This window comes from Eucyclogobius newberryi, unplaced genomic scaffold (assembly GCF_026437365.1).
Source record: "Eucyclogobius newberryi isolate DKJ021-1_F unplaced genomic scaffold, fEucNew1.0.hap1 SCAF_3, whole genome shotgun sequence".
Classification (NCBI taxonomy): domain Eukaryota; kingdom Metazoa; phylum Chordata; class Actinopteri; order Gobiiformes; family Gobiidae; genus Eucyclogobius; species Eucyclogobius newberryi.
In genome coordinates this window covers 1026317-1050250 of record NW_027315945.1, presented here as the reverse complement: position 1 = coordinate 1050250, position 23934 = coordinate 1026317, and the positions used below count along the sequence as shown (strand labels likewise).

General features: G+C 43.8%; 1 protein-coding gene and 1 long non-coding RNA gene across 2 annotated transcripts; one reads left to right on the top strand and one right to left on the bottom strand.

Annotated features, from left to right (window-relative positions):
* Window positions 1-3929: 3929 nt before the first annotated feature.
* bola1 (bolA family member 1) lies at window positions 3930-6697 on the bottom strand. Its single transcript, XM_072460436.1, has 2 exons — window positions 6619-6697; window positions 3930-5338 (listed from the first exon to the last, which is right to left on the bottom strand). The coding sequence occupies exon 2, from the start codon at window positions 5323-5325 to the stop codon at window positions 4882-4884; it is 444 nt and encodes a 147-aa protein (XP_072316537.1). The 5' UTR covers window positions 5326-5338; window positions 6619-6697; the 3' UTR covers window positions 3930-4881.
* An 895-nt stretch (window positions 6698-7592) lies between these two features.
* Window positions 7593-9482, top strand: LOC140373472 (uncharacterized). Its single transcript, XR_011929025.1, has 3 exons — window positions 7593-7665; window positions 8392-8506; window positions 9105-9482. It is a non-coding gene; the product is annotated as an uncharacterized lncRNA (long non-coding RNA).
* Window positions 9483-23934: the final 14452 nt, after the last annotated feature.

The following is a 23934-nucleotide window of genomic DNA, read 5'->3' as shown; positions in this document are numbered from 1 at the left end:
CAGGGTCATGTGGTCTGAGACACAGCTACCAATTTCAACAAAGTACTTCCTGTCTTCCAGATAGGACCTTAACCAGTTTAGGGCAGTGCCAGTGATGCCCACCCAGTCCTCTAGTCTCTGTAAGAGGATCCCATGATCGACAGTGTCAAAAGCAGCACTCAGATCTAACAGAATTAAGACTGAGGCTTTGCCCGTGTCAGTGTTCAGGCGGATGTCATTTGTCACCTTGACAAGAGCAGTCTCAGTGCTGTGATGAGGTCTAAAACCTGACTGAAAAACATCAAATGAGTTGTTTATTAAGAGGAAATCTATGAGCTGTTGGTAAACAACCTTTTCAAGGACTTTGCCCAAAAATGGCAGATTAGAGATGGGCCGGTAATGACTCAGTACTGCGGCATCAAGACTGCTCTTCTTTAGGAGAGGCTTTATGACCGCAGTTTTCAAAGACATTGGGAATGTTCCAGATTGAAGCGACATGTTAACTATGTGAGTGAATGGTACTAACAAACTGTTCAGCACAGACTTTAGAAATCTGGAGGCTCACACATGGAGGCAGCTGTAGATGAACTCAGACTGGTGATGATCTCATGGACAGTTTTGTCAGTTACTGGTGCAAAGTGAGTTAGCTCCAAGTGTCTTGGTGGTTTTAGGGTAATTTTTTGCATTGTGGGATTTATAGCATTTTTAATGCCCTGAACTTTGTCATTAAAGAATAATGCAAACTCATTACACTTGGATGTGGAAATGAGTTCTAACGGCAGCTGAGCTGGAGGGTTTGTTAATCTGTTTACTGTGGCAAACAGGACACGCGAGTTGTTACTGCAGCTTCCAATTATTTCAGAAAAATATCTTTCCCTAGTTCTACATAAGATTAGGTTGTACATGTTCAGCTTTTCTTTGTAAATCTCTTTTTGAACCTGGAGCTTTGACTTGCGCCATTTCCGTTCGGCCCTGCGGCACTCCCTTTTCTGTGCCCTGACCGAATCATCATTTCTCCACGGCGCCTTCTGCTTATTTTTAACCATTTTAGCCTTTATAGGGGCGATGGTGTCCAGAACATTCAAAACACTAGATGTAACAGAGTTCAACAAATCATTTACATTAGAACATGAGACATTTTCAAAGTTTATCATTTCCATAAACAGTGCACCTGTGCCATCACTTATGTGTCTCCTCTGAACAACTGCAGGACCAACCGGAGGTTGGGGAGAAACAGACAGGTCAAAGAAGACACAGAAATGATCAGACAGAGCAACATCGATCACATTAACATTTGAAATATTTACCCCCTTTGTAATTATGAGATCTAGAGTGTGTCCTTTGCTGTGGGTGGGGCCTCTCACATGCTGAGTAAGACTGAAGGTTTCAAGGACAGCATCAAGCTCTTTAGCGTTTCTGTCACAAACATTATCAACATGCACGTTGAAATCACCTGTAATGACCAAACCATCAAAGTCTGTGCATATGACTGAAAGCATCTCAGTAAAATCATCAATAAAACTTTGGCAGTGCTGGGGAGGCTTGTATAAAACAATGAAGAGAATGGATGGAGACCGTTTTAGCTCCATTTTAAAGGATACATACTCAAATGATGAAAACACCCCAAAAGACAACCTGCGGGTAATTATTTCATCTCTAAAGACAGCACAGACTCCACCCCCTTTTTTGTTTTCTCGTGTTTCAGATTCAAACTTAAAGTTGGGTGGAGCAGATTCTATCAGAACTACATTTCCTTTGTTTTTGTCAAGCCATGTTTCAGTTAAAAACATAAAATCAAGATTATAAGAAGAAATAAAATTATTAATTAAGAGAGATTTGTTACATAAGGATCTGACATTTAGCACAGCAAGTTTCAGACTAGTTTCAGTGGGACTGGGCTTTATCTTTTCACAGGGAATATGAATCACATTTCTCAGATTGGGCCTGACTCGCATTTTGTTTTTCCATCTGTGTGATGATGTGACTACAGAAATAGCACTAGGGGGGGCTCTTTTTACATAGGGCCCCGGGTTGGTTTGATTTTATGAAATATGATGCTTCTTTCTAACTCGGAGGGTCTGAGTTTTTTTAAGTTTATTAGTCCCGAGCGCCACAAGCCCGCGAGAGGCCGATTAGTTCCTTGTGGAAGTGCGCCCGCTTCCACTCACTGACGCACTCCTCCCTCGTGCACGCCTCCTCCCTCGTGCACGCCTCCTCCCTCGTGCACGCCTCCTCCCTCGTGCACGCCCCGGGCAGACTAGCAGTGCAAAAGTGCACAAAGTGCGCACTAAACGATGCGCACTTTGCGCACTAAACGATGCTTAACATGGGGATGACGACGGCAAAATCACTTCTTCGTGCTAAGTAGCTCACAATACGTTAAATCAAATCAATTTATTTTTGTAAGGCCCAAAATCACAACAACAGTCGCCTCTGAGGGCCACAGGGAGAAATGAATCAACAATGTCTGTGGTGGCGAGGGACGATGTCCCAGGGTCCTTTGTCCTTAGACTCTTCCTACGCAACTAATGCACGTTCATATAAGCCTGTAATGCAAAAATGTAATATTATTACTGTTTAGAGGGCCAATAACACAAAGCTGGCGGAGCCCACTCAAAATTAACCAAAGTACCCGTCAGTGACCAGGGACCCACAACCGAAAATGTATAGTTTATGGTCTTTAAAAAATATGTTTTCGCATCAGAATATTTTTCTTTCTTTCTTTCTTCTCGGGACACGCCCCCTATTTTTCACCCAGTGAACATTGACAAAAAGTCAAAAAAAGGTGCACGCCTCTAAAAATCGTACCTCTACATCTCCTTTTTCTAAAATTCGAAAAATTGACATGTCAGTGCCCCCAAATGTACAGAAAGTGCATCAGAGAAAGTAAATCTGATGGTAGAATCATGACATTTGGTGCAGAGGGAGATGTGACAAGTAAAAATATTATTATTATTATTATTATTATGGCAAAGCTGAAATTTTGTGGAAATGGAGCTGAGGAGTGGGACATCAAAAGTGATCTAAATGACTTTGATATTCGTCACGGTCTGTGCGGAGAAGCCGCAAACCCTAGGTGGAATTTCAGAAATTTTCCAAATTTTAAATTTGGTGCCGTTTGCGCAGATTAAGTCGGAATTGCGTCAAATTTGAATCAGTTGTCAAACCCTTTGCCTTAAAACTACTTGAGGTGAAACAAAGTAATTTGGCGTGACAACGCCTCCTACAGAGTGAAATTAAATTGTATATGGAGAGTAAAATATTTAATTTTTCGAAAATTTAAGAAATTTGGCACAAAATTCCATTTTTGGCGTCCCGATGGAGTCAATGAGACTCATGTCATATTAGTTAGGGCGTAGAAACCTCCCATGTTATTCCAATGGGGAACGTCTTCTTCTATGGTGTTTTATGGCGGCTGGTATCTAAGAGTTACCACCAGACTTTGTTCTTTAGACAAATCCCTGAAATGTGAACATGTTCACACGTTATACTTCCAAGAACTCTTCCAAGGGCGTTGGCTAATGAACCTGAAATGTGGTGGACTGGACCATCACAATCCAAATCTTTCTCTTAAAAATCACTGTCTTTGTGCGGTGTAAAGCAAAGCGGAGAAGAGGCAATGGCGTCACAGATTTAGCAGATTCTTGCGTTACCGGGCAGCGTGGCGAGGGGCGATCATTGCCGCTTGCGGCTATATTTTGTATTTATTTCCTTTTCGAGTGTCATCTAATCCAATTTCACAAGTTGTTTTCAATTAAAAGAAGATGAAATAGTGTGATATAAGTTGAGACCCGCTTTGGGAACAATTCTATTTAAACATAATTTCAACAAATACTTGTTACACCATTTATCAGGCTCTCGACTTGTTCAATCAGGTTTTTGAAGGACATTTGTGGAGACGTAAAACTCAGAAGAATGTCCAGAATGAGCAGGAGCAGTAGGTTTATTTCAAATGCAGCTCATTTACACATGGCAGCTTCAGATGGAGTTTCACTTGTGCAGCAGCAGCTGCTGCACAATCCGCAATTTTTTTCAAATTTGTAGCAATTTGATAATTACACAGCAAAACACAAAAGTGACTAACAATCAATATTTTCCATTGATGTAACAAGATTATTTATTTCAAATGTATTTGTAAATATTCTATTTTTAAAAAAACTCTAACAAATGAACTTTTGAACACTTCATTTTTTTCTTAATAAAACAGAAAACTTGCAAATAAAATTATTTGTTGAACAAATTAATTAACACCAAGTCAGATGGTCTTATTTACAACTTTCTTCCACATCATCATCAGATGACTATTGAGTCTCATTTACATATTATTGTCTTTACACTCACAAGTTACATATCACCAGAGTCGTCATGACGATGAGCTGTTTGTATTAGAATGACTTCTCTTACACACACAACACATGGTATGTCACGCTCGTACGTACACATGGTATGTCACGCTCGTACGTACACATGGTATGTCACGCTCGTACGTACACATGGTATGTCACGCTCGTACGTACACATGGTATGTCACGCTCGTACGTACACATGGTATGTCACGCTCGTACGTACACATGGTATGTCACGCTCGTACGTACACATGGTATGTCACGCTCGTACGTACACATGGTATGTCACGCTCGTACGTACACATGGTATGTCACGCTCGTACGTACACATGGTATGTCACGCTCGTACGTACACATGGTATGTCACGCTCGTACGTACACATGGTATGTCACGCTCGTACGTACACATGGTATGTCACGCTCGTACGTACACATGGTATGTCACGCTCGTACGTACACATGGTATGTCACGCTCGTACGTACACATGGTATGCCCAGGCTTCGCTGCAGCTGGAGCACAGTCCAGGCTTCGCTGCAGCGCTGCTCAGTGTCAGTCTCAGTCTGTCTGCAGTTTGTGCTGGACGGTGTGGTCACCTTTGGAGCCGCCCAGACAGCCTGGACTCTTGCTTACGGAGGGACCTGAGGCCCAGTGCTCAGGGCTCTTTGCCTGAATGGCCAGAGCATGTACTCTGGTGCTCAGCTCCTCCTTCAGAGCATCGTTGACCAAACGGTGGCGCTGTAGAAGGGACACGCCCTCAAAGCAGGAGCTGACCACCAGAACCCTGAAGTGAGACTCTGAGCCCGGTGGAACGGCGTGCATGTGGCTCTCATTGTGGACCTCCAGGTGGACTGGCTGCAGAGCCACCGTCAGCTTAGCCCTAATGGAGGTCTCCACAGGGCGGCTAGGGTCCGAAGCCATGGGGGGCCGCGAGTGGAGCGGGCGGGTGCAGAGCGGGCGGGTGCAGAGCAGGCGCACACAAGCAGGGCTCCGGGACAGCATCAGAAGTTCCGCACTGGAGGAACACAAACACTTTAACATGAGTTAGAAGATGAATAATGCTTAAAATACACATTTACATCATTTCATAGAAACTCCCAAAGTACAAACATGTTCCACAGCACAATACTGAAGTACTCATGTCTTCTATGCACCCGGCTGTATAGAACACAAAGTACTGCATTAGTTAAAGCGAGCGGCGCGCGGAGGCTAAAGCTGCGGGAAAAGAAAGTTGCCGCACTTTTGATAGGTTTGGTTTTACCTAAGGGCGTGTCCATGTTTGCAGATGCTCATATTTGGTCAGCGTGCAGCTGCCATGGCGGTGGCTGCACACGAGTCCGAAATTTCACCGAAATTTTAAGGTTCATTAGTCCGAAGGTGTGAGTCCTCACAGGGCTCTCCTCGTCTCCCTTTGCCCCACACACTGCTTTTAAGACTTTTCTAGTGTTGATGCACTTTTTATGATTAAAGTCACATATTTTCCAGAACCGACTTGTTTCGGTGCATAACCTGAGCTCCTTATTCTATTATTAATGAATGAATGAACTCAAATAGCAGCAGTTTGGGCCGCGCGGCTCTGCAGACACTCTCGTCTTGGCGAGCTGAATTTCCTTTTAGACAACAATCCTACGGTGATGGGATCAAGCGTTTCTATTTATACATATATCATTTCTATACTTATGATCAAATGAGGGTATAGAGCGGAGGATTCGAGATGTTCCCTTGTTATTTTCATACACACAGTACAACTTGCTGTGTATAGTTGTGAGCAGCTGGTGCATTAAACGTTGTGACGAGCTCCAGCGCGTGTCTTTGTGCTTCGTGTGCATTTTACAGACTGACTACATCCCACTGCCGTCTGCACCTTCACTTCAGCCTATGAGGAACCTTCGGACCAGTGAACCTTCGGACCAGTGAACCTTCGGAGCAGTGAACCTTCGGACCAGTGAACCTTCGGACTCGTGGGGGGAAACCGCCATGGCGACAGAGCTGTTTTGCGGACGACACAAAATGCATCTATCCTGAGTCAAATTCTCTAAAAGCAGATTACAAGCGGACATTTTGTGGAATATGTTGGTCTATTTACTGATACCTTCTTGTTATTCTCGACAATGTGTTTCTTTAAACGTGAGATCTGTCTTTTCCCCGTGACCTCTGTGGTCTCCGGCTCCTGGAGCGGTCAGCTTGACCCCAGCTTGACCCCAGCTTGACCCCAGCTTGACCCCAGCTTGACCCCAGGCTTTAGCCTCCTCGATCCAGGTTTAAACAAATACAAAGAGTGCGTTCAATCCTCACCTCGCGCCTCAGAATCTGCAGCGCGCTCTACGTGCGTCCTCCATCTCTGCGTCAACAGGAAGTGGAACTGGAAGTGACGTCACAGTGTGCGTGCACTGCCCCCTGCTGGACGTCATCAGGCTTGTTTGTTAAGCACAAAGTTTTATTTGTAAACGTTAAACAGCTGAGGAATAAAGTCTGGCGGTAATGCAACACTTGGATGCCAACCGCCATAAAACAACAACAACAACAACAACTTTTCCCTCAGAAAGTCAAACACACGCAAAGGAAGAAGATTCTGGAAAGACAATGAGGAAATGACGTGGACCAGAACATTCTGCTGGAGAATCTCAAATTCAAATTTGAGGGGCAAAATGTATCTCAATTTTGTGAGAGTGATGGTGATTTTAATTTTATGGCAATAAACTTCAATTGCAAATTATTATGATGGTGAATATAAATTACACTGACACATTTAGAATTAAACTGCTTAACTCAAATGTAAATTTGTATTTGGAGGAGACTATAATGTGCAGGATGAGGTAAACCTTCACAAAATAACATTTCTTTAGTATAACGTGTGTAAATATGACTTCAGAGACGTGTGGAGAGTTATACTTCTAATGATATTATAATAGATCCACTAGGGGGCAGCCTCGGGCTACACTTCTGCGCCAGAACAAGCACGTGGTCACGTGTCACATGGTCACGTGGTGTGTATGACGTCTGCACATGGATAATATCTGGATAGGGTACGCCCCCTCTGCCTCTGGCTCCAAATTGAGTAGTGGCCACTCCGTAGAATGCAGCCTTTTGGTCGGACCATTTCAGGAGTTCGGCCTCTAAAATTACCAAACATGCTAAATTGTTTTTAGTCTAAAAATAAAATAGAAGGAATTTCACTCTTTAACTGTTTCTAAAATACTTAAAAAATAAATTTTTAACCTTCCGGTGAACGGTGTACGAGCACCGAGCGCGCACGTCACCCTCATGAACGAGCCTCAGGAGAACACGTGACGGAAACTAAACACAAACAGAAGAAAGTGACGAGACGAGACCACGATACACGTAAGTTGTGTTTGTATGTCATTCCTCACGTTTCACACATCGTTCCATGAATTCATTATATGAAGTGTAAAACAACAATTACACAGTTAACACAAGTTAACACGAGCTAACACGAGCTAACGTAAGCTAAAGTTTAGCTACACAAAGATGCAACAACACGTCGTGATGGCTCGTGCTTCTGCAAATAAATAACTAATTATTTCTCCTACTAAATGTTCTAAGAGACAAAAGGTTAAGCACAGATCAAGGAAAACTGGAGAAAGAAGGGAAATAAAGTGATGTTTGTATGATGTGCAATCAAAAACTACAAATAATTCAAATATAACCTGCTGAAATGGGTCATATCTTACACATATAAATGTAAACGTATGTAAAAGTGACAGTGCTGTACTTACAGGGGCTGAGACCACATTTAAGGTTTTATTACCCATATAATAATGAAGTGTGCTGTGTTTAAACAGCAAAGCACACGCTTGTTTTCTATAGGAATGTTATGGATTTACTTCCATGGAATATGTAGAGATTTAGCAAACATGTCAGTTATACTTCTGAGGTTTAAACTTATGCATAAGTAAATTACTTTTGGTTCTAGCTTTAAAAATTAATGTGAAAAGAGGAACTTTTGTGTTACAGAGCGAAATGTAAATCTGTCAATAACATTCCATTTAACTCCGTTAAATGTGCAGAATATATCAATGTTCTAATGAGTATCTTTCTCATCTTCAGAGTGCTGACCAGTGAGTTTAGTCTGTCTGTGCTGTCCAGAGCTCTACAGGTCACTACAGGTCACTGCAGACACAGAGTGATCTCAAGTAAACTCCTGACGACTCCAAAGCAAAAGGTATTTTGATAATAACTTGTGCCTCGAATCAGTACTTTGAATTTATAAAATGTCTGTTTTTTTTATGACCAAAAAAAACTAAATGATAATTGTTCTTCAAAAGAGCCACTCCTGTGTCACATGTGTCTGTAAAGCAGCTTCAGGACAAACATGTGAAGTGTATGTTATGTGACTTGTATAAATCTAAACATATGAAGTGTATGTTATGTGACTTGTATAATCTAAAACATATGAAGTGTATGTTATGTGACTTGTATAATCTAAACATGTGAAGTGTATGTTATGTGACTTGTATAATCTAAAACATATGACGTGTATGTTATGTGACTTGTATAATCTAAACATGTGAAGTGTATGTTATGTGACTTGTATAATCTAAACATGTGAAGTGTATGTTATGTGACTTGTATAATCTAAAACATATGAAGTGTATGTTATGTGACTTGTATAATCTAAACATGTGAAGTGTATGTTATGTGACTTGTATAATCTAAAACATATGACGTGTATGTTATGTGACTTGTATAATCTAAACATGTGAAGTGTATGTTATGTGACTTGTATAATCTAAAGCTTTGACATGTTCTGTTTGTCTCAGTCATACGATGGAGCATTTACTGAAGTACAGAAGACTGCGTAGCCATGGAAACAAAGTCTTGTTAAATACTGAGATATTCAGTATTTAACGCAATAATGTCACATTCATGTGCATATAACTGATGTAAAAAGAGTGTTTATTTTACCATTATTATTAGTATTATTTTGTCTTACGGTAGCTGTTTTTATCTTTATCTTTATCTCTATTTTCCCCCTCCATTCCTTATTAAGGTGTGAGAGGTTCTGTCTATAGGAGTTTTTGTTTATAAGAGTTCCTCTATTAAGATCAATCTATTAAGAGTGTTTTTTAAACTTCCTATAAGTTTTCTGTCCTTTTCCTCTGTATCTACTGTGTTGCAACAACGAAATTTCCTCATGTGTGGACAATAAAGGAATATCTTATTTTATTCAGTTTGTTCCATTTGACTTATACAGGTTGTTTTATCATTGTTACTATTTTTATGTTGCACTGAATCACCAAAGCAAGTTCCACTGTTTGTGAATTCTTTTCTTTGACAATGGCAATACATTTTCTGATTCTATTAATGATGATGATAATAATAATGAACAGTACAGACTCCAAAACTCCTTAATAAGGGACTCCCACATTCTAGCTTTAAAACTCATTGGAGCTTTAAAACTCAACTAAAACTGGCTAAAATCAATTTATCATTTGTAGTTATAATCAGATTTACATTTATTGAACAAGTTCATTCATGTTCATTATTCTTATTAAATACATTAATAAACAAATGTGTTTTGTATTTATTAAAGATACAAAAATGACACAAAAGGAAACTGAATATAATTAAATACTGCTTAACTCAATTATGTAACAGAATCGATGATTATATTTTATATTTCTTCTCATCTGATTAAAAAAATGCACATTGGCCAAATTATATTATGTAAATTAATAACTGAAAAGTTAATAACAAAATTAATACCCAAATCAAAAACTACAGAAAATGATGAGGACATTATTACACCTCTAAATGTAATTTATTGTCATTAAACCGGACTTTTTATCTTAACACTTCTTTATAATTCTCTTAAATATCAGAGCTTTACAACATGATACATGTATATTTATAGATGGATATAACAATTCATCATTATACGTTACGTAAAGACTATTTCAAGCCGAATTATTCCAAAAGTCCGTGTTGACTCTTCTCAGTCTGTCGCGCTGCTGTGACGTGCGCGCTCCCGACGCCAAAGCCTCACGGCGATGACGTCACAAAAATGGGAGGAGATATACCAGTGTTCAGGAAGTAATGCGGAACTAAAAAACTTTTTTGGAACCATGAGCCAATGAGCAGCTCCATAGGCTTCAATGGCGGCCATCTTGGCTTCCGGGGGCTTGCGTCTGCATCATGTTCATTCAATGAGAGAAAGTGAATCCAAAATCTGAAGATTTGATGTTTTATTGAAAACATATCAGACAGTTTAACAGCTGATGCCCTAAGCCCCTTAAGACCATGAAGCCCCTTAAGACCATAAAGCCCCTTAAGACCATGAAGCCCCTTAAGACATAAAGCCCCTTAAGACCATAAAGCCCCTTAAGACCATAAAACCCCTTAAGACCATGAAGCCCCTTAAGACCATAAAGCCCCTTAAGACCATGAAGCCCCTTAAGACATAAAGCCCCTTAAGACCATGAAGCCCCTTAAGACCATAAAGCCCCTTAAGACCATGAAGCCCCTTAAGACATAAAGCCCCTTAAGACCATAAAGCCCCTTAAGACCATAAAGCCCCTTAAGACCATGAAGCCCCTTAAGACCATGAAGCCCCTTAAGACCATAAAGCCCCTTAAGACCATGAAGCCCCTTAAGACATAAAGCCCCTTAAGACCATAAAGCCCCTTAAGACCATAAAACCCCTTAAGACCATGAAGCCCCTTAAGACCATAAAGCCCCTTAAGACCATGAAGCCCCTTAAGACATAAAGCCCCTTAAGACCATGAAGCCCCTTAAGACCATAAAGCCCCTTAAGACCATGAAGCCCCTTAAGACATAAAGCCCCTTAAGACCATAAAGCCCCTTAAGACCATAAAGCCCCTTAAGACCATGAAGCCCCTTAAGACCATGAAGCCCCTTAAGACCATAAAGCCCCTTAAGACCATGAAGCCCCTTAAGACATAAAGCCCCTTAAGACCATAAAGCCCCTTAAGACCATAAAACCCCTTAAGACCATGAAGCCCCTTAAGACCATAAAGCCCCTTAAGACCATGAAGCCCCTTAAGACATAAAGCCCCTTAAGACCATGAAGCCCCTTAAGACCATAAAGCCCCTTAAGACCATGAAGCCCCTTAAGACATAAAGCCCCTTAAGACCATGAAGCTCCTTAAGACCATGAAGCCCCTTAAGACCATAAAGCCCCTTAAGACCATAAAGCCCCTTAAGACCATGAAGCCCCTTAAGACCATAAAGCCCCTTAAGACCATGAAGCCCCTTAAGACCATGAAGCCCCTTAAGACCATAAAGCCCCTTAAGACCATGAAGCCCCTTAAGACCATGAAGCCCCTTAAGACATAAAGCCCCTTAAGACCATAAAGCCCCTTAAGACCATAAAGCCCCTTAAGACCATGAAGCCCCTTAAGACCATAAAGCCCCTTAAGGCCATGAAGCCCTTTAAGACATAAAGCCCCTTAAGACCATGAAGCCCCTTAAGACCATGAAGCCCCTTAAGACCATAAAGCCCCTTAAGACCATGAAGCCCCTTAAGACCATGAAGCCCCTTAAGACCATAAAGCCCCTTAAGACCATAAAGCCCCTTAAGACCATGAAGCCCCTTAAGACCATGAAGCCCCTTAAGACCATGAAGCCCCTTAAGACCATAAAGCCCCTTAAGACCATGAAGCCCCTTAAGACCATAAAGCCCCTTAAGACCATGAAGCCCCTTAAGACCATAAAGCCCCTTAAGACCATGAAGCCCCTTAAGACCATGAAGCCCCTTAAGACCATAAAGCCCCTTAAGACCATGAAGCCCCTTAAGACCATAAAGCCCCTTAAGACCATGAAGCCCATAAAGCCCCTTAAGACCATAAAGCCCCTCAAGACCATAAAGCCCCTTAAGACCATAAAGCCCCTTAAGACCATGAAGCCCCTTACGACCATAAAGCCCCTTAAGACCATAAAGCCCCTTAAGACCATGAAGCCCCTTAAGACCATAAAGCCCCTTAAGACCATAAAGCCCCTTAAGACCATGAAGCCCCTTAAGACCATGAAGCCCCTTAAGACCATGAAGCCCCTTAAGACCATGAAGCCCCTTAAGACCATAAAGCCCCTTAAGACCATGAAGCCCCTTAAGACCATAAAGCCCATAAAGCCCCTTAAGACCATAAAGCCCCTTAAGACCATGAAGCCCCTTAAGACCATAAAACCCCTTAAGACCATGAAGCCCCTTACGACCATAAAGCCCCTTAAGACCATAAAGCCCCTTAAGACCATGAAGCCCCTTAAGACCATAAAGCCCCTTAAGACCATAAAGCCCCTTAAGACCATAAAGCCCCTTAAGACCATAAAGCCCCTTAAGACCATAAAGCCCCTTAAGACCATGAAGCCCCTTAAGACCATAAAGCCCCTTAAGACCATAAAGCCCCTTAAGACCATAAAGCCCCTTAAGACCATGAAGCCCCTTAAGACCATAAAGCCCCTTAAGACCATAAAGCCCCTTAAGACCATAAAGCCCCTTAAGACCATGAAGCCCCTTAAGACCATAAAGTCCCTTAAGACCATAAAGCCCCTTAAAACCATGAAGCCCCTTACGACCATAAAGCCCCTTAAGACCATAAAGCCCCTTAAGACTATGAAGCCCCTTAAGACCATGAAGCCCCTTAAGACCATAAAACCCCTTAAGACCATGAAGCCCCTTACGACCATAAAACCCCTTAAGACCATGAAGCCCCTTAAGACCATAAAGCCCCTTAAGACCATAAAGCCCCTTAAGACCATGAAGCCCCTTAAGACCATACAGCCCCTTAAGACCATGAAGCCCCTTGAGACCATAAAGCCCCTTAAGACCATGAAGCCCCTTAAGACCATGAAGCCCCTTAAGACCATACAGCCCCTTAAGACCATGAAGCCCCTTAAAACCATGAAGCCCCTTACGACCATAAAGCCCCTTAAGACCATGAAGCCCCTTAAGACCATGAAGCCCCTTAAGACCATGAAGCCCCTTAAGACCATAAAACCCCTTAAGACCATGAAGCCCCTTACGACCATAAAACCCCTTAAGACCATGAAGCCCCTTAAGACCATAAAGCCCCTTAAGACCATAAAGCCCCTTAAGACCATGAAGCCCCTTAAGACCATACAGCCCCTTAAGACCATGAAGCCCCTTGAGACCATAAAGCCCCTTAAGACCATGAAGCCCCTTAAGACTATGAAGCCCCTTAAGACCATACAGCCCCTTAAGACCATAAAGCCCCTTAAGACCATGAAGCCCCTTAAGACCATAAAGCCCCTTAAGACCATAATGACCATAAAGCCCCTTAAGACCATAAAGCCCCTTAAGACCATGAAGCCCCTTAAGACCATAATGACCATAAAGCCCCTTAAGACCATGAAGCCCCTTAAGACCATGAAACCCCTTAAGACCATGAAGCCCCCTAAGACCATATAGCCCCTTAAGACCATAAAGCCCCTTAAGACCATAAAGCCCCTTAAGACCATAAAGCCCCTTAAGACCATGAAGCCCCTTAAGACCATAAAGCCCCTTAAGGCCATGAAGCCCTTTAAGACATAAAGCCCCTTAAGACCATGAAGCCCCTTAAGACCATGAAGCCCCTTAAGACCATAAAGCCCCTTAAGACCATGAAGCCCCTTAAGACCATGAAGCCCCTTAAGACCATAAAGCCCCTTAAGACCATAAAGCCCCTTAAGACCATGAAGCCCCTTAAGACCATGAAGCCCCTTAAGACCATGAAGCCCCTTAAGACCATAAAGCCCCTTAAGACCATGAAGCCCCTTAAGACCATAAAGCCCCTTAAGACCATGAAGCCCCTTAAGACCATAAAGCCCCTTAAGACCATGAAGCCCCTTAAGACCATGAAGCCCCTTAAGACCATAAAGCCCCTTAAGACCATGAAGCCCCTTAAGACCATAAAGCCCCTTAAGACCATGAAGCCCATAAAGCCCCTTAAGACCATAAAGCCCCTCAAGACCATAAAGCCCCTTAAGACCATAAAGCCCCTTAAGACCATGAAGCCCCTTACGACCATAAAGCCCCTTAAGACCATAAAGCCCCTTAAGACCATGAAGCCCCTTAAGACCATAAAGCCCCTTAAGACCATAAAGCCCCTTAAGACCATGAAGCCCCTTAAGACCATGAAGCCCCTTAAGACCATGAAGCCCCTTAAGACCATGAAGCCCCTTAAGACCATAAAGCCCCTTAAGACCATGAAGCCCCTTAAGACCATAAAGCCCATAAAGCCCCTTAAGACCATAAAGCCCCTTAAGACCATGAAGCCCCTTAAGACCATAAAACCCCTTAAGACCATGAAGCCCCTTACGACCATAAAGCCCCTTAAGACCATAAAGCCCCTTAAGACCATGAAGCCCCTTAAGACCATAAAGCCCCTTAAGACCATAAAGCCCCTTAAGACCATAAAGCCCCTTAAGACCATAAAGCCCCTTAAGACCATAAAGCCCCTTAAGACCATGAAGCCCCTTAAGACCATAAAGCCCCTTAAGACCATAAAGCCCCTTAAGACCATAAAGCCCCTTAAGACCATGAAGCCCCTTAAGACCATAAAGCCCCTTAAGACCATAAAGCCCCTTAAGACCATAAAGCCCCTTAAGACCATGAAGCCCCTTAAGACCATAAAGTCCCTTAAGACCATAAAGCCCCTTAAAACCATGAAGCCCCTTACGACCATAAAGCCCCTTAAGACCATAAAGCCCCTTAAGACTATGAAGCCCCTTAAGAGCATGAAGCCCCTTAAGACCATAAAACCCCTTAAGACCATGAAGCCCCTTACGACCATAAAACCCCTTAAGACCATGAAGCCCCTTAAGACCATAAAGCCCCTTAAGACCATAAAGCCCCTTAAGACCATGAAGCCCCTTAAGACCATACAGCCCCTTAAGACCATGAAGCCCCTTGAGACCATAAAGCCCCTTAAGACCATGAAGCCCCTTAAGACCATGAAGCCCCTTAAGACCATACAGCCCCTTAAGACCATGAAGCCCCTTAAAACCATGAAGCCCCTTACGACCATAAAGCCCCTTAAGACCATGAAGCCCCTTAAGACCATGAAGCCCCTTAAGACCATGAAGCCCCTTAAGACCATAAAACCCCTTAAGACCATGAAGCCCCTTACGACCATAAAACCCCTTAAGACCATGAAGCCCCTTAAGACCATAAAGCCCCTTAAGACCATAAAGCCCCTTAAGACCATGAAGCCCCTTAAGACCATACAGCCCCTTAAGACCATGAAGCCCCTTGAGACCATAAAGCCCCTTAAGACCATGAAGCCCCTTAAGACTATGAAGCCCCTTAAGACCATACAGCCCCTTAAGACCATAAAGCCCCTTAAGACCATGAAGCCCCTTAAGACCATAAAGCCCCTTAAGACCATAATGACCATAAAGCCCCTTAAGACCATAAAGCCCCTTAAGACCATGAAGCCCCTTAAGACCATAATGACCATAAAGCCCCTTAAGACCATGAAGCCCCTTAAGACCATGAAACCCCTTAAGACCATGAAGCCCCCTAAGACCATATAGCCCCTTAAGACCATAAAGCCCCTTAAGACCATAAAGCCCCTTAAGACCATAAAGTCCCTTAAGACCATAAAGACCATAAAGCCCCTTAAGACCATGAAGCCCCTTAAGACCATAAAGCCCATAAAGCCCCTTAAGACCATAAAGCCCCTTAAGACCATAAAGCCCATAAAGCCCCTTAAGACCATAAAGACCATGAAGCCCCTTAAGACAATAAAGCCTCTTAAGACCATAAAGCCCATAAAGACCCTTAAGACCATAAAGCCCCTTAAGACCATAAAGCCCATAAAGCCCCTTAAGATCATGTAACCCCTTAAGACCATGAAGCCCCTTAAGACCATAAAGACCATAAAGCCCCTTAAGACCATGAAGCCCCTTAAGACCATAAAGACCATAAAGCCCCTTAAGACCATAAAGCCCCTTAAGACAGTAAAGCCCCTTAAGACCATGAAGCCCCTTAAGACCATGAAGCCCCTTAAGACCATAAAGCCCATAAAGCCCCTTAAGACCAAAAAGCCCCTTAAAACCATGAAGCCCCTTACGACCATAAAGCCCCTTAAGACCATAAAGCTCCTTAAGACCATGAAGCCACTTAAGACCATAAAGCCCCTTAAGACCATGAAGCCCCGTAAGACCATGAAGCCCCTTAAGACCATAAAGCCCCTTAAGACCATGAAGCCCCTGACGACCATGAAGCCCATTAAGACCATAAAGACCATAAAGCCCCTTAAGACCATGAAGCCCCTTAAGACCATGAAGCCCCTTAAGACCATAAAGCCCCTTAAGACCATAAAGCCCCTTAAGACCATGAAGCCCCTTAAGACCATAAAGCCCCTTAAGACCATGAAGCCCCGTAAGACCATGAAGCCCCTTAAGACCATAAAGCCCCTTAAGACCATGAAGCCCCTTACGACCATGAAGCCCCTTAAGACCATAAAGACCATAAAGCCCCTTAAGACCATGAAGCCCCTTAAGACCATGAAGCCCCTTAAGACCATAAAGCCCCTTAAGACCATGAAGCCCCTTAAGACCATAAAGCCCCTTAAGACCATGAAGCCCCTTAAGACCATACAGCCCCTTAATACCATGAAGCCCCTTGAGACCATAAAGCCCCTTAAGACCATAAAGACCATAAAGCCCCTTAAGACCATAAAGCCCCTTAAGACCGTGAAGCCCCTTAAGACCATAAAACCCCTTAAGACCATGAAGCCCCTTACGACCATAAAACCCCTTAAGACCATGAAGCCCCTTAAGACCATAAAGACCCTTAAGACCATAAAGCCCCTTAAGACCATGAAGCCCCTTAAGACCATACAGCCCCTTAAGACCATGAAGCCCCTTGAGACCATAAAGCCCCTTAAGACCATGAAGCCCCTTAAGACCATGAAGCCCCTTAAGACCATACAGCCCCTTAAGACCATAAAGCCCCTTAAGACCATGAAGCCCCTTAAGACCATAAAGCCCCTTAAGACCATAATGACCATGAAGCCCCTTAAGACCATAAAGCCCCTTAAGACCATGAAGCCCCTTAAGACCATAATGACCATAAAGCCCCTTAAGACCATGAAGCCCCTTAAGACCATGAAACCCCTTAAGACCATGAAGCCCCCTAAGACCATATAGCCCCTTAAGACCATAAAGCCCCTTAAGACCATAAAGCCCCTTAAGACCATAAAGTCCCTTAAGACCATAAAGACCATAAAGCCCCTTAAGACCATAAAGCCCCTTAAGACCATAAAGACCATGAAGCCCCTTAAGACCATAAAGCCCCTTAAGACCATAAAGCCCATAAAGACCCTTAAGACCATAAAGCCCCTTAAGACCATAAAGCCCCTAAAGCCCCTTAAGATCATGAAACCCCTTAAGACCATGAAGCCCCTTAAGACCATAAAGACCATAAAGCCCCTTAAGACCATGAAGCCCCTTAAGACCATAAAGACCATAAAGCCCCTTAAGACCATAAAGCCCCTTAAGACAGTAAAGCCCCTTAAGACCATGAAGCCCCTTAAGACCATGAAGCCCCTTAAGACCAAAAAGCCCATAAAGCCCCTTAAGAACAAAAAGCCCCTTAAAACCATGAAGCCCCTTACGACCATAAAGCCCCTTAAGACCATAAAGCCCCTTAAGACCATGAAGCCACTTAAGACCATAAAGCCCCTTAAGACCATGAAGCCCCTTACGACCATGAAGCCCCTTAAGACCATAAAGACCATAAAGCCCCTTAAGACCATGAAGCCCCTTAAGACCATGAAGCCCCTTAAGACCATAAAGCCCCTTAAGACCATGAAGCCCCTTAAGACCATAAAGCCCCTTAAGACCATGAAGCCCCTTAAGACCATACAGCCCCTTAATACCATGAAGCCCCTTGAGACCATAAAGCCCCTTAAGACCATAAAGACCATAAAGCCCCTTAAGACCATAAAGCCCCTTAAGACCGTGAAGCCCCTTAAGACCATAAAACCCCTTAAGACCATGAAGCCCCTTACGACCATAAAACCCCTTAAGACCATGAAGCCCCTTAAGACCATAAAGACCCTTAAGACCATAAAGCCCCTTAAGACCATGAAGCCCCTTAAGACCATAAAGCCCCTTAAGACCATGAAGCCCCGTAAGACCATGAAGCCCCTTAAGACCATAAAGCCCCTTAAGACCATGAAGCCCCTTACGACCATGAAGCCCCTTAAGACCATAAAGACCATAAAGCCCCTTAAGACCATGAAGCCCCTTAAGACCATGAAGCCCCTTAAGACCATAAAGCCCCTTAAGACCATGAAGCCCCTTAAGACCATAAAGCCCCTTAAGACCATGAAGCCCCTTAAGACCATACAGCCCCTTAATACCATGAAGCCCCTTGAGACCATAAAGCCCCTTAAGACCATAAAGACCATAAAGCCCCTTAAGACCATAAAGCCCCTTAAGACCGTGAAGCCCCTTAAGACCATAAAACCCCTTAAGACCATGAAGCCCCTTACGACCATAAAACCCCTTAAGACCATGAAGCCCCTTAAGACCATAAAGACCCTTAAGACCATAAAGCCCCTTAAGACCATGAAGCCCCTTAAGACCATACAGCCCCTTAAGACCATGAAGCCCCTTGAGACCATAAAGCCCCTTAAGACCATGAAGCCCCTTAAGACCATGAAGCCCCTTAAGACCATACAGCCCCTTAAGACCATAAAGCCCCTTAAGACCATGAAGCCCCTTAAGACCATAAAGCCCCTTAAGACCATAATGACCATGAAGCCCCTTAAGACCATAAAGCCCCTTAAGACCATGAAGCCCCTTAAGACCATAATGACCATAAAGCCCCTTAAGACCATGAAGCCCCTTAAGACCATGAAACCCCTTAAGACCATGAAGCCCCCTAAGACCATATAGCCCCTTAAGACCATAAAGCCCCTTAAGACCATAAAGCCCCTTAAGACCATAAAGTCCCTTAAGACCATAAAGACCATAAAGCCCCTTAAGACCATAAAGCCCCTTAAGACCATAAAGACCATGAAGCCCCTTAAGACCATAAAGCCCCTTAAGACCATAAAGCCCATAAAGACCCTTAAGACCATAAAGCCCCTTAAGACCATAAAGCCCCTAAAGCCCCTTAAGATCATGAAACCCCTTAAGACCATGAAGCCCCTTAAGACCATAAAGACCATAAAGCCCCTTAAGACCATGAAGCCCCTTAAGACCATAAAGACCATAAAGCCCCTTAAGACCATAAAGCCCCTTAAGACAGTAAAGCCCCTTAAGACCATGAAGCCCCTTAAGACCATGAAGCCCCTTAAGACCAAAAAGCCCATAAAGCCCCTTAAGAACAAAAAGCCCCTTAAAACCATGAAGCCCCTTACGACCATAAAGCCCCTTAAGACCATAAAGCCCCTTAAGACCATGAAGCCACTTAAGACCATAAAGCCCCTTAAGACCATGAAGCCCCGTAAGACCATGAAGCCCCTTAAGACCATAAAGCCCCTTAAGACCATGAAGCCCCTTACGACCATGAAGCCCCTTAAGACCATAAAGACCATAAAGCCCCTTAAGACCATGAAGCCCCTTAAGACCATGAAGCCCCTTAAGACCATAAAGCCCCTTAAGACCATGAAGCCCCTTAAGACCATGAAGCCCCTTAAGACCATAAAGCCCCTTAAGACCATGAAGCCCCTTAAGACCATACAGCCCCTTAAGACCATGAAGCCCCCATGAGACCATGAAGCCCCCATGAGACCATAAAGCCCCTTAAGACCATAAAGACCATAAAGACCATAAAGACCCTTAAGACCATAATGACCATAAAGCCCCTTAAGACCATGAAGCCCCTTAAGACCATGAAGCCCCTTAAGACCATAATGACCATAAAGCCCCTTAAGACCATGAAGCCCCTTAAGACCATGAAGCCCCTTAAGACCATGAAGCCCCTTAAGACCATATAGCCCCTTAAGACCATAAAGCCCCTTAAGACCATAAAGCCCCTTAAGACCATAAAGTCCCTTAAGACCATAAAGACCATAAAGCCCCTTAAGACCATGAAGCCCCTTAAGACCATAAAGACCATAAAGCCCCTTAAGACCATAAAGCCCCTTAAGACCATAAAGCCCATAAAGCCCCTTAAGACCATAAAGACCATGAAGCCCCTTAAGACCATAAAGCCCCTTAAGACCATAAAGCCCCTTAAGACCATAAAGCCCATAAAGCCCCTTGAGACCATGAAACCCCTTAAGACCATGAAGCCCCTTAAGACCATAAAGACCATAAAGCCCCTTAAGACCATAAAGCCCCTTAAGACCATGAAGCCCCTTAAGACCATAAAGCCCCTTAAGACCATAAAGCCCCTTAAGACCATAAAGCCCCTTAAGACAGTAAAGCCCCTTAAGACCATGAAGCCCCTTAAGACCATGAAGCCCCTTAAGACCATAAAGCCCCTTAAGACCATAAAGCCCCTTAAGACCATAAAGCCCCTTAAAACCATGAAGCCCCTTACGACCATAAAGCCCCTTAAGACCATAAATCCCCTTAAGACCATTAAGCCCCGTAAGACCATGAAGCCCCTTAAGACCATAAAGCCCCTTAAGACCATGAAGCCCCTTACGACCATAAAGCCCCTTAGGACCATGAAGCCCCTTAAGACCATGAAGCCCCTTAAGACCATAAAGCCCCTTAAGACCATGAAGCCCCTTAAGACCATAAAGCCCCTTAAGACCATGAAGCCCCTTAGGACCATAAAGCCCCTTGAGACCATAAAGCCCCTTAAGACCATGAAGCCCCTTAAGACCATGAAGCCCCTTAAGACCATGAAACCCCTTAAGACCATGAAGCCCCCTAAGACCATATAGCCCCTTAAGACCATAAAGCCCCTTAAGACCATAAAGCCCCTTAAGACCATAAAGTCCCTTAAGACCATAAAGACCATAAAGCCCCTTAAGACCATAAAGCCCCTTAAGACCATAAAGACCATGAAGCCCCTTAAGACCATAAAGCCCCTTAAGACCATAAAGCCCATAAAGACCCTTAAGACCATAAAGCCCCTTAAGACCATAAAGCCCCTAAAGCCCCTTAAGATCATGAAACCCCTTAAGACCATGAAGCCCCTTAAGACCATAAAGACCATAAAGCCCCTTAAGACCATGAAGCCCCTTAAGACCATAAAGACCATAAAGCCCCTTAAGACCATAAAGCCCCTTAAGACAGTAAAGCCCCTTAAGACCATGAAGCCCCTTAAGACCATGAAGCCCCTTAAGACCATAAAGCCCCTTAAGACCATGAAGCCCCTTAAGACCATACAGCCCCTTAAGACCATGAAGCCCCCATGAGACCATGAAGCCCCCATGAGACCATAAAGCCCCTTAAGACCATAAAGACCATAAAGACCATAAAGACCCTTAAGACCATAATGACCATAAAGCCCCTTAAGACCATGAAGCCCCTTAAGACCATGAAGCCCCTTAAGACCATAATGACCATAAAGCCCCTTAAGACCATGAAGCCCCTTAAGACCATGAAGCCCCTTAAGACCATGAAGCCCCTTAAGACCATATAGCCCCTTAAGACCATAAAGCCCCTTAAGACCATAAAGCCCCTTAAGACCATAAAGTCCCTTAAGACCATAAAGACCATAAAGCCCCTTAAGACCATGAAGCCCCTTAAGACCATAAAGACCATAAAGCCCCTTAAGACCATAAAGCCCCTTAAGACCATAAAGACCATAAAGCCCCTTAAGACCATAAAGACCATGAAGCCCCTTAAGACCATAAAGCCCCTTAAGACCATAAAGCCCCTTAAGACCATAAAGCCCATAAAGCCCCTTGAGACCATGAAACCCCTTAAGACCATGAAGCCCCTTAAGACCATAAAGACCATAAAGCCCCTTAAGACCATAAAGCCCCTTAAGACCATGAAGCCCCTTAAGACCATAAAGCCCCTTAAGACCATAAAGCCCCTTAAGACCATAAAGCCCCTTAAGACAGTAAAGCCCCTTAAGACCATGAAGCCCCTTAAGACCATGAAGCCCCTTAAGACCATAAAGCCCCTTAAGACCATAAAGCCCCTTAAGACCATAAAGCCCCTTAAAACCATGAAGCCCCTTACGACCATAAAGCCCCTTAAGACCATAAATCCCCTTAAGACCATTAAGCCCCGTAAGACCATGAAGCCCCTTAAGACCATAAAGCCCCTTAAGACCATGAAGCCCCTTACGACCATAAAGCCCCTTAGGACCATGAAGCCCCTTAAGACCATGAAGCCCCTTAAGACCATAAAGCCCCTTAAGACCATGAAGCCCCTTAAGACCATAAAGCCCCTTAAGACCATGAAGCCCCTTAGGACCATAAAGCCCCTTGAGACCATAAAGCCCCTTAAGACCATGAAGCCCCTTAAGACCATGAAGCCCCTTAAGACCATGAAACCCCTTAAGACCATGAAGCCCCCTAAGACCATATAGCCCCTTAAGACCATAAAGCCCCTTAAGACCATAAAGCCCCTTAAGACCATAAAGTCCCTTAAGACCATAAAGACCATAAAGCCCCTTAAGACCATAAAGCCCCTTAAGACCATAAAGACCATGAAGCCCCTTAAGACCATAAAGCCCCTTAAGACCATAAAGCCCATAAAGACCCTTAAGACCATAAAGCCCCTTAAGACCATAAAGCCCCTAAAGCCCCTTAAGATCATGAAACCCCTTAAGACCATGAAGCCCCTTAAGACCATAAAGACCATAAAGCCCCTTAAGACCATGAAGCCCCTTAAGACCATAAAGACCATAAAGCCCCTTAAGACCATAAAGCCCCTTAAGACAGTAAAGCCCCTTAAGACCATGAAGCCCCTTAAGACCATGAAGCCCCTTAAGACCAAAAAGCCCATAAAGCCCCTTAAGAACAAAAAGCCCCTTAAAACCATGAAGCCCCTTACGACCATAAAGCCCCTTAAGACCATAAAGCCCCTTAAGACCATGAAGCCACTTAAGACCATAAAGCCCCTTAAGACCATGAAGCCCCGTAAGACCATGAAGCCCCTTAAGACCATAAAGCCCCTTAAGACCATGAAGCCCCTTACGACCATGAAGCCCCTTAAGACCATAAAGACCATAAAGCCCCTTAAGACCATGAAGCCCCTTAAGACCATGAAGCCCCTTAAGACCATAAAGCCCCTTAAGACCATGAAGCCCCTTAAGACCATGAAGCCCCTTAAGACCATAAAGCCCCTTAAGACCATGAAGCCCCTTAAGACCATACAGCCCCTTAAGACCATGAAGCCCCCATGAGACCATGAAGCCCCCATGAGACCATAAAGCCCCTTAAGACCATAAAGACCATAAAGACCATAAAGACCCTTAAGACCATAATGACCATAAAGCCCCTTAAGACCATGAAGCCCCTTAAGACCATGAAGCCCCTTAAGACCATAATGACCATAAAGCCCCTTAAGACCATGAAGCCCCTTAAGACCATGAAGCCCCTTAAGACCATGAAGCCCCTTAAGACCATATAGCCCCTTAAGACCATAAAGCCCCTTAAGACCATAAAGCCCCTTAAGACCATAAAGTCCCTTAAGACCATAAAGACCATAAAGCCCCTTAAGACCATGAAGCCCCTTAAGACCATAAAGACCATAAAGCCC